We start from the raw sequence: 12,252 nt of genomic DNA, 5'->3' as shown, positions 1-12,252 counted from the left end.
TAGAACGGGGTCCTACAACATTCACAAGAAATAATACGAGGAAAATAACAATACCATATATAAAAGGACTATCCGAGAAACTTAAAACGATAGGAAATAAATTCAACATTTCAACAACATTCAAAACAACAAACACATTGAGATCTATTCTATTTAAAACTAAACCTAACAATGAACAAGAAAGAACAAAGAATTGCATTTATAGAATACCTTGTGAATGCGAACAATTTTATTTAGGTGAAACATCAAGACCATTAAACGTTAGAATAAGTGAACATCAGTCTTATATTAAAAACAGAGAATTTGATAGATCTCAGATATGTCAACACGCATGGGATAATGAACATAGAGTTCAGTGGAGAGATTCAAGTATAGTCCTGAAAGAATCAGATAGTAAAAAGAGAAAAATCAAAGAAGCGGCTCTAATTATTATGCTAAATGAAACCAATTGTGTCGCAAATTCCTCGGTAGAATGCAGTAAGATGTGGTTACCCATACTGAAAGAGGAAGTCAATAGAAAGAAAATACCACGATTAGTAAGTCAATAACATATCGAGTTAGTACAAATTTTATATTTTAGTATTACTTATTGTATATCTATGTAATATTAATATTATTTATAATTTAAACATATTAAAGGCAGAATTTGGTATTAGTTTTTTGAAGGTAGATTAAATGTAAGACCAAATACTTACGATGTCGGGATAGTATCACGAGGTTTTTTCCTGGTTTTCCCTCGTGATTTACTATGGAATCTCTAACGCGAGAATTTTACTGTCATCGTTGCATTTGGTTGTCTTTTTAAAGACAGATCACATGCTATGATTTTTTTTTTGCGACGGATATTCTTGAGTTGGGATTGATTTCATGTAATCGAATGAACTATCTTTTAGTAAAGTCGTCCCAGGAACGCAACTCATAAATATTGGCGATATCATTTTAAAGTCTTCTACTTTAAAATGTATAATATACGTCTGAATTGCCAATATAAATGAGTCAGATTAAATAAATTATTAGAAGAATTTTTTTTACTTAGCAACAACATGTTTGTTTTATTTTAATAGTATTTTGTATTTTGACAACGAAACCCGATTTGGGCTTCGAAACGTTAATAAATTCATTTTTTAGTAAAATTGTGGCTTATTTCCCATAAAAAATACGAAATTATTTTTTGGTATGCGGGATCCAGGCCTATTATTGATCTTATAAGAATAGTAAGAAATGACAAATATTTATTTAACAGCTTTATAGAAACGGACTGAATTTGCTGTTAAACAAAAAAATCTCATACAAAAGATGCACTCTTGAAATTTAAATTGCATTGCGATTTTTGTCGATAAAACACTCTGATCAAAAGATATCGAATTTTTACTGCCGAGTTAATAGAAATTTTATTTAAAAAATTTATTTCGCACGCGACACTCAAAATCTCCGGTCGCTTCAAGCATTGTTTCTGAGACAACTGTTCAATCTACAGAAAAAGTGAAGACGTTCTTTTGTGAAGACTTATGGAGACAATTTCTTTGTACTCTAAATATTTTAACATAAATGTGATTAAAAAGCTAAATTTCAAATTTTGTCACTCAACTTTTCTGATTTAACTTTGCAATAATTCACGAATCTGTATCTTATATTTTAAAAAAATCATATCGTTTATTAAAATAAGACTGAAGGCTTGCAACAGGCCCCACAAAAGGTAAGAAATATATCTCTGCTATAGCAATTTCAGAAAAAACTTTTAAAACCGAACAGAGGTGTAGCTAGTTCGAGAAAACCGTGATTTCTTTTTGTTACAATATACAACTAGTCCATGTGGTGAGACCGCTCCCGTCTGGAAAAATTTCTGATTCGGTTTCTTTGTGGATTCCTATTCAAAAATGTCCCCTTTAAACAAATCTGAAGGGTGCCGGGCGGAATTATTGGGCAGAAATTGTTTAAACAATTTTTTTAAACAAATACGAAAGATCACCAATTTTTGATCTGGACCATATATTTTTAGATTTTTTGGGTCATTCTAATCAAGAAAGGTATCTTGTAATTTTTCTTAAAAATTGATAATTTTCGAGTTATAGGCGATTTAAAATCTGAAAAATGCGAAAATACGCATTTTCGAGGCTTAAAACCTCATATTTAAATTAGCATTTTTGAGGTTGCCAGGTACTTAAATTGAAGATTAAACATTCAGCTTCAAGATTCTGAAGAGTGATCGCGTCTAACCTTAATTTATACCGTTGTTTTTTAATTGTTAAATATGCGTGGTTATCCAATTTTTTGGCCGGTGCGGCGCGCTCTATTTCAAAAATCTCCTATTTACCTCCTAAAAATATTTTTTCTAGATCCTTTGGGACATTCTAAATAAAATAAGTTTCTTGACTTAAAACTGTTAACTTTTGAGAAAAATGTCAAGAAACTTATTTTATTTAGAATGTCCCAAAGAATCTAGAAAAAATATTTTTCGGAGGAAAATTGGAGATTTTTGAAATAGGGCGCGCCGCAACGGCAAAAAAATCGGATAGACATGCATATTTAAAAATTAAAAAATAACGGTTTAAATTAAGGTTAGACGCAATCACTCTTCAGAATTTTTTAAGTTTTTAAGCCTCGAAAATGCGTATTTTCGCATTTTTCAGATTTTAAATCGCCCATAACTCGAAAACTATCAATTTTTAAGAAAAATTACAAGATACCTTTCTTGTTTATAATGACCGAAAAAACCTAAAAATATATGGTCCAGATCAAAAAGGGTGATCTTTTTGTATGTATACACCGTTCTTAGGCGTCAACGCCCTTCGGTAGGGATCTATGGAGGAGTATCACCAAGCCGGAAGCCCTTATCCCTTCCCGTACCGCTCCTCCATAGGCCGATCAGACGCCAGTTTATTCCAGACCAAGCCGTAGACTCTATTGAGTTTTATACTACGGCGTTGGCCTTTTATAAATTTCATGACCTAGCTGAGGCTCGAACCAGCGACCGCAAATCGCAAATCCACTAAACTTGTCGATCGACTGAGCCCCAGCTAACTGGACCGTCAAGACCGACCTTGATCTTTTTTATTTGTTTAAAAAAATTGTTTAAATAATTTCTGCCCAGAAATTCCGCCCGGCACCCTTCAGATTTGTTTAAAGGAAATATTTTTGAATAGTAATCCACAAAGAAACCGAATCAGAAATTTTTCCAGACGGGAGCGGTCTCACCACATGGACTAAACGTTAAAAGTGGATGTTGCTCTATAGTTGTACATACTCTATGTAATGACAGTTTAGAAGTTGTAACGTAATGTCAAAAAAATAAGAAAATATAATGTCAGTTATGTTCAAATAAAATGCTTTCCTATTGTCCTGTAATTGAGTGAATTATAATCGTTGTTGGTCATTTACTCAGCTCACCTAACTCAATTTATAACAGGTTACGGGCCCAACTCACGTGGGAACTGAACAGGTGAAAAAATATGGCGACCAGCAATAACGATTATAAAATTCAAGACGACAAACTTGAGGCTCCTGAAGACTGGGCAAAATGGAAATGACACGTTTCGATGTTATTACGAGCGTATGCACTTAAAGACATTGTGAACGGTATGCGTAAGTGTCCTGAGGTTACTGAAAATTCAACTTCATTGGAAGTAGAGAAGCATCAACAATGGTTAAAAGACGATGCAAAAGCGGCAAGTTTGTTAGCAGGCACGCTAGGAAAAACTGTTGCCGAGCTCGTGTTGACATGTACTCACGCCAGTGAAATATGGGACAAATTACGTGCGCGATTTGAACGTAGTAGTACGCAACGGTTAAACATGTTAATTAAAACCTTCTTTAGAGTCCAGCGTGATAAAAAAGAAGATATTAGTACACATGTTGCGAAGTTGCAGAAACTATTTGTAGATTTGAATGATGAATTGCAGAAGCCTGATGAAAAGGTTTTATCCAAAAGAATGTTAAATGGTCGGATCTCATCAACTTTGGGTAAGGACTTTTATAATTTCAAAGATTTGTGGGACACGATACCATCAATGAATCAAACTTTGAACTTATTGATTAAGAAATTGTGTGCCATTGAATTACGTGACCAAAGTACCACAGAATCTTTGCGTTTGTTGCACGCAATAGCCGGACAGAAAAATACAAACAGAGCCAAAGTACAACTACTACGAAGTCAAAGAGAAATGTACATCGTGCAAAAGAGAAATTTCCATGTCACAAATGTAAGAAATTAGGCCATTGGGCGAGAGAATGTTCATTGAAAAAATATGCTGAGAATTTAGATAAGAATAAAAGTAATGATACTGCTTTTTTGTCCGTTGTGTCCGTATTGTGACAGTGGAGCCACAAATAATATCACTACAGATAAACAATATTTCTCATCTTATACATAATTTTCTGAACCCAAAAAGATATCACTTGATAAGAAGGGTGTATGTATGTTAGCCTAAGGACAAGGAACGGTGAAAATTCAAACGCGTCTGAATAATAAATGGAAAGATGCTGAATTTAAGAATGTTTTTTATGTTCCTGAAGCAAGCGCTCATTTGTTTTCTGTGAAAGCTGTTGTGCAAAGGGGGTTCATTACAGTACTCGACGAAAAAGGTGTAAATCTACATGATAAAAATACTCTTGAATCTGTAATGACTGGGTACTTCAGTAATGGCCCGTATGCACTTGATATACGTGTTATGAAACCGACCAATCCCATTCAAGCAAACTTGGTAGAGTTAACAGATATGTTACAAGTGTATCATGAAAGATTTGGTCATTAGCATAAGCAACACGTAAAGAAGGTCTTGAAGAAAATGAATATAGACATTGATGGTTGCAAAGAAAGCTTTTGCGATGGATGTGCAATTGGAAAAACGCATAGATTGCCTTTTGAAACTAGGATCAATCGGCCACAAGTCACTGGTGAGCAGATCCACGCAGATGTGAATGAACCCATGTCTATAGAATCACTAGGAAGAGCACATTATTACGTATGTTTTAAAGATGACTTTAGTAAGTTTCGGAAAGTTTTCTTTATGAAACACAAAAGTGAAGTATGTACCTCCTTAGAAAATTTTTTAAATGAAGCAAACACAAATGGCCATGTAGTAAAGCAACTGAGATGTGATGGAGGAGGGAGAGAGTTTGACGACAGAAAGGTATCTGAACTTCTTGTGAGTAGAGGTATAGAGCATTGTATCACTCCACCCTATACACCTCAGCAGAATGGTGTTGCTGAAAGGGAAAACCGTACCATTGTAGAGTGTACTCGTTCCATGTTAACCCTTAAATGCCCGTGATATGAAAATAACCATAAATGTCCATGTGAGGTCTCCTAGGGACCCCACTAAAATTTTCAATTTAGTAACGTCATTTAGCACTGACTAAAAGGAAAACACGGTTAAAAATAATTTTAAGCATATTTGAATAATTTTTATTTATTTTTCATACAAAATTAACGGCTTTTCTAGAAACAAATTATTTTCAATTCGAACAAAATTAAAATTAAATAATAATATAAGCATATAACTTTTAGTTGCAATTTTTACATACAATAGTTTTTTCTTCTTTTCTGTGCACCTGGCATATAAATTTTTTGCAAAAAGAGCAAACGGTATTCACTTTTCTGTCACAGTTTCGCGGACACTGGTAACAACGAGCACGTTTCTTAGCTGAATGGACGGATTGAGTTGCAACTTCGGTAGTTGGGTTTACCATTGGTATGCCACAATCTTTTAGAGCAGATTTTACATAGGCTTTATGTTTTATATATTTCGCTCTTTTTTCCATGTTGTTTCGAGCAAGCTCAGCCCCTAATTGTAACAGGAAAATACGTCTTCGTGAAAAATTATTTTTCTTCCAATCAGGATTTTTTTCAATGTATAAAATATAGGCATTTAGTGCACATATGTCTATAATATTCATAAAGAGCCTGAATGGCCAACGAGCAGTTCTTCTTTTACAGGAATATTCCCTAATCAGTTTGTCGGCATTATCAACACCACCCTTGGTATTATTATAGTCTAAAATCATCAAGGGTTTGTTTTGAGAGTCTTGACAAATTATATCACTATCGTGTTGACTTGAAAGAAGATGTACCATCCTGTGTATTTTAGGTATGTACGAAACCATAGCTAATTCTTTAGTAAAAGCAAATATTGACGACTCCGCAGGTCTTTTTGTCAAACTTAGTTGTGGTGGTGTATCAGGTTTATTTTTGCGGACGGTCCCAAGTAAAGTAAGGTTTTTAGATAAAAGATATTGAGCAAGAGGAACACTGGTAAAAAAGTTGTCAGTTGTAATTCCTCTCCAACTGCCATGATATGGTTCCACCAGATCTTTCACAACACGAAATCCCTGATTTTTCTCTATTGTACCACCTGGTAGTTTTCCAAGGTACACCTGAAGTTTTGATAAATAAGATGTTTTAACATCCGCGGCAGCCCAAATTTTTATCCCATAGCGGCAAGGTTTTGATTTTATATATTGTCTAAAAGGACACTTTCCTCTAAAACTCACTAACTGTTCGTCAACGGTTATATGTTCATATGGTTCAAAGGCTTTGTCACAGTTAGAGACGAACATGTCCCAAATTACTCGTATCGCCGCTAACTTATCCTGTTCCTTCCGCTCCACCCTGGTCACTTTGTCATCAAACCTCAAGAAACTCGATAATTCTTCAAATCGGTTCCTAGCTAATGCGGCTGTAAAAAATGACCGGCGTATTGAGGTGTCTGTAGACCATATCTCTCGTGTCGATTCTTTCCCACACCTTAAAGCACCAGCTTTGATAAGTGCTCCTAAAAAGCTATCCAGTTCATTGTTGGTAAGTACCGTCCACTCTTTTTTGTTATTCGGATGTTTTTCGTTCCACTCTTGATAACGCCTAACAGCTTCTTCATTAGTATGAAGGCATATGACATTCTTCATCTCTTCGGTCAAAAATAAATTGAAATAGTCTAAAAACGTGTTGGAATTTTTACTATAGTTTGTTAAGCCTGGATGTACATTTATAATATTTTTTTGTTGCCTCTTGGATCTCACGAAAGGTAGGCTATTCCACTGCATTCCAGATTTGGATGTATATGTTGGACCACTAACCTCACTAATATTATCGTCCACTTCGGTAGGTTCTGCATCTGATTCCTCGTCACTGTTGACTTCTAAATTGTCCTCAGTTTCCGAAACATTTTCCTCAAAAACATCTTGCTCTTCGCTATCTGATTCGTCGGTAATCTCATAGTCGAAATCGGAGTCTGATATCCCTTCTTCTATATTTCGGATAATTTTTTCATGTTCTTGGTCGCTTATTGTCATTTTCATTCTCTTACGGTCCATTTTTCAATGTAAACTGACGAAAAATGTTAAAAATAATAAAAATATTCTGGTGCCTCTAAATGCCCAATCGGGGTCACAGCGAGACCCCACTTATCTAAATCTCTCTTACAGACCACTGCACCTCACGAATGTTCGTGGTATACTAACAGAAAACGTAGGAGACACGTCCACACAAATACCTGATTGCGCGGTTGCCAAATGTTTCAAATAAAGATATTATAGCCAAAAATGTATGTCTGGGGTCCCATAGTGACCCCGATTGGGCATTTAAGGGTTAAACCCATGCAAGTTGTATAAAGAATTGTGGGCAGAAGCATGCAATACTGCAGTGTATCTGCTGAATCGCACAGGAAAGTCATCAATTGAGAATAAAAGTCCCTATGAATTGTGGTATGGAAAGCCAGTTGGGAGTTTGAAACATTTAAGAATATTTGGCACTGAATGTTATGTTAACGTAAACAAAAATTTTCGCAGTAAATTTGATGACAAGGCGATACATGGTTATTTAGTTGGTTACGTGAATGACAGGGATGGTTTTAGAATATGGATTCAATCTGAAAAAAGAATCGTATCGAGCCACGACGTACGATTTAAACCTGAGGTTACATGCAATTTGCAAATTTTTGAAAATAAAGCCGAATCAGTGAACCAGAATCAGTCGGAACGTTTTAGTGTATATGAAAACTTCGAAGAAGTGAAAAATGGTATCAATGAAATTGTGAAATCTAAGAATACGGAAAGTGCAGAAAGTAAAAGTGAAAATCAAGAAGTGAATAGAGAAGAAAGAAGCGATGATGGTGTTCAAGAATCTAAGCTTTACAATATGCGTGTTAGAAAGAAACCAAAATTGTTTGGCTTATCTACTTTTCACGTTGAGGGAGAGTGTTACAATATACAACGTCAAAAGTAGATGTTGCTCTATAGTTGTACATACTCTATGTAATGACAGTTTAGAAGTTGTAACGTAATGTCAAGAAAATAAGAAAATATAATGTCAGTTATGTTCAAATAAAATATTTTCCTATTGTCCTGTAATTGAGTGAATTATAATCGTTGCTGGTCATTTAGTCAGCTCACCTAACTCAATTTATAACAATTTTTAGGGATAAAATTGCGTTTTTAACAGTGTTCTCCCACTTAAAATTCAAAATAAATCTCATTTTCGTTTTTAGCACTATCAAGAATATAAAGTAAGGCCAAAATTAGCCATTCACCACACCGTGGTCAGTACCATGCTATTTTGGAGGTGTCTGCTGCTCGCCTACATATGGATATTGAAAATTTAACCTCAAATTAATTTTAATAATTATTATAGTATTATATTCAGTATTAAATAGTAGGTAGGATTAGACTTTTAAAGCAACAAACGATAGTACGAGGGCTGGAGCTCCGGATCGCAGCAGAGACTGTAACAGAAGAAACAGGACATAGTCCTTTAAAAGAAGAAGAACATAAGAAGAAGAAGACTTGCAAAGTTTAATAAGAAAAGCTCAAAATAGAGAAGACTTTGCAGAAGTCATCGCAAGTTAAGAAGACGACAACTAAAGAAGAAGAAGTAGTATTCAAAATATAAATGTTTTAACAAAATAATTAATTTAATCATATAACTACTTAATTAGTTTTTGTTATAGAATAAATACATAGACTTATTTATAAATATGTGAATATTTTTTTGTTGTGAATGATCATAGAAAAAATCATGTACCTAACTTGCCTTTATTTTTAATTATGATGCTCGTATTCTATAATAAACTCGCTCGCCTACATATGGATATTGAAAATTTAACCTCAAATTAATTTTAATAATTATTATAGTATTTAGTATTCAATAGTAGGTAGGATTAGACTTTTAAAGCAAAAAACGATAGTACGAGGGCTGGAGCTCCGGGTCGCAGCAGAGACTGTAACAGAAGAAACAGGACATAGTCCTTTAAAAGAAGAAGAACAGAAGAAGAAGAAGACTTTCAAATTTTAATAAGAAAAGCTCAAAATAGAGAAGACTTTGCAAAAGTCATCGCAAGTTAAGAAGACGACAACTAAAGAAGAAAAAGTAGTATTCAAAATATAAATGTTTCAACAAAATAATTAATTTAATCATAATTATAACTACTTAATTAGTTTTTGTTATAGAATAAATAAACTTATTTATAAATATGTGAATATTTTTTTGTTGTGAATGATCATAGAAAAAATCATGTTCCTACACAACTTGCATTTATTGAAACTCACATCGTAATGACTAGACTTAGGCAAATATGCAAATAAAAAGTTATGAAATATGCGCATAAATATGCAGTATTTTACGCATAAATTTGCATGTTTATCTAGAAAATATGCATGTAATAAAATATTAATTAACATTTACCTATGTATTTTACAAACTAAGTTTATGTAATTCAGTATTTAAGTTTAAACATTTTAACAAATACAGGACATTATTTCGAATTGTCGTAACAACAAATTACTCAATGCTGTTTTGGAGGGGTATATACCTCACAGAGGGAACCATAATTTGTACCCCTCCGACGATCCCTAATAAGGGTGAAACGTACCTAAGGGCGTTTATGGTCCTCTCTGAACGAACTGAAATGTAAGATGTCGCTCATTTTTCTTTTGCAGCGTATTCATTTAAAAATATTAAATAAAAATCGATGTAGGAATCTTAAAATTATCAAAATATTTTAACTTTTATTTGCATAACAATTACAATATTTAAATTAAAATATCCAATAAAAATTGGTCCAGTAACATAGTAATCTAAAAATCTAAAAACAGTAATCTTGAATATCTCAAGAAATGACTGCGCAAGAAGGAAGAACCCCCAAATGTTTGCAGGAGGCCGGAACCTTTCCTTTTTATATTTAAAGAAAAAAATATTATGAACATAAAAAAAATTAAAAGCACTTAATTAATTAAGTGCAATATATATGTTTTTGTGGTTAGTAAAATAAAGGCCAACTAATGGTATTGTTCAAGAAAAAAGTAATACCGACCTTTCAGTGGACTATTGAATGATTTGCATTTTGAAGATTTTTTCATCTCAAGAAATTTAAAAAATGCTTGAAAAAAATACATCAATTTCTTGCAAACCAGCCTTGTGTATGCACTTATTAAAAATATTCACAATTTTTGAAATATGTGTTTGTACCACCGTGTAAATATTTAAAATAAAATAACAAATAATACGTAGATACTTACGGTTTTGTCACAAAATGAGCAATAAACTTTATCCATATCTATAAATACCTCTTTGTAAGGTTTTATAATAGTTGAAGCATTATTTTCGGCATTTTCAAAGTACAATTATTCACAATTACAAAGACACGTGTTCACGGCTTCAATATTTCGACTTCAACAACAAAAGTGAAATTGGCCGTTAAAATAAAAATTTTTACCTAGAGATATAAACTGGCAGATTTTGGAACTCTTACATTCAGTCCCGGCGCTAGGGTATGAGACGCCTGCCTGCAAAACTAGTTTAGGCGCCCTTAGGTTTTTTTTTAAATTAGTATTTTGTATAACACCAGCACAAAAAAACTCACTTTGGCGCCCCCCAAAAAGGGGCGCCCGCCTGCAGTGCATCCCTTGCAGGCCTGTTATCGCCGGCCCTGCTTACATTCAAGGGCAAAACTATAAGCCTCTATCTTTTATTAGTTACTACCTTCGATACCTACCAAAAATTTGAATACTAATAGATTATAAAACAAAATATTGGGATTTTCAAGCTATTTGTTACAAGAATATAAATAATTACAACCAAAATTTCAAATTATATGCTCTTTATGCACACTTTTATAAAAATATGCAAAATTTTACATCTTTGCATATTTTATGCATAATATGCAAAATATGCAATTTACATATTTGTCTAAGTCTAATAATGACCATCATTAAATGCTCGTTGCTCAATATATACTATTATTATTGTCTATTTATGTTTACAGGTTAACGGTGAAACAAAGGCAGAACTAATACAACAATGGGAACAGGCCATTAAAAATTGTAATCTAAGTCAGGAAATTGTGGATAAACTCCTCGGGCCATCCTTGGATGCGTCTTTTGCCAAAGACATTACCTGCATATACAAATCGCTTGAAATTATGAATCCCGATGGCACATTTAACAAGGATAAACTTAGATTGCCTTTACAATATAATATATTGAACGATGACGATAAGATAGAAAAAGTGATGGATATGTGTGCTGTACAGAAAGCTACTGAAGAAGAAAGTAGTTTGTATTTGTTTAATTGCATGGGAAACATTTTCAAACAATAGCAAAAAATATTAACTTCTGCTTTGATTGTGTATTGGATAATCAATTAGTTCAATTAATGTTTTTAAATTAATTTATCACTTTAGATCATTTTTTTTTAAATTATGATTTTGTTTACCTTATATTTTATATAATATTGTATACAATTAAAATTATAAAATAAAAAATTATTATTTAAATAATATTTTATGAATTAAACAGAATTTTTATTTATTACACTATTTTCAAGATATGCTACAAAATCCCTCGCAATACAACATTGAAAGGTATAAATAGACAAGAAAACTAATAGAAAGAAAAAAGAGGGAGTACCGGGAACAAATAATCAGAGATATAGAAGAAAATCGGAAGAACGAGCAAGTAAGCTAATTCTTTAAAGGATTTTCAGAGATCAACGCCGGGTACCAAGCCAAAACAGGAAATTTTCTTCAAAACGACAGCGGGCAGTCTATTACTGATCCTAGGGAAGAAAATCTTAAAATGTTAAACGACAAATCTAGCACAAATACATCAAACATAGAAGTACATACAGCTGAAATAGAAGACTAATACCAGATATACGAAGAAGTAACTCGGGCAATTAGAAAACTGAAAAATAATAAGGCAGGAGGCAGCTATGGTATTGGGACCGTGCAAGTTCGGAACAGCGACACCTGGTTTCATAGCTCG

At 33.3% G+C, this 12,252-nt stretch overlaps 1 protein-coding gene across 1 annotated transcript in view; it reads left to right on the top strand.

The window, feature by feature from the left end:
* Positions 1-11,731, top strand: part of LOC114343807 (uncharacterized) — a 42,598-nt gene extending 30,867 nt beyond the window's left edge. Inside the window, exon 2 of the mRNA XM_028294657.2 lies at positions 11,253-11,731. Within this exon, the coding sequence (XP_028150458.1) occupies positions 11,253-11,585 (333 nt within the window). The 3' untranslated portion in view covers positions 11,586-11,731. The remainder of the gene's footprint in view (positions 1-11,252) is intronic.
* Positions 11,732-12,252: the final 521 nt, after the last annotated feature.

Source organism: Diabrotica virgifera, chromosome 2 (genome assembly GCF_917563875.1).
Source record: "Diabrotica virgifera virgifera chromosome 2, PGI_DIABVI_V3a".
Classification (NCBI taxonomy): domain Eukaryota; kingdom Metazoa; phylum Arthropoda; class Insecta; order Coleoptera; family Chrysomelidae; genus Diabrotica; species Diabrotica virgifera.
Note: the sequence above shows the minus strand (reverse complement) of the source record. Positions and strands in the feature narration are given on the sequence as shown.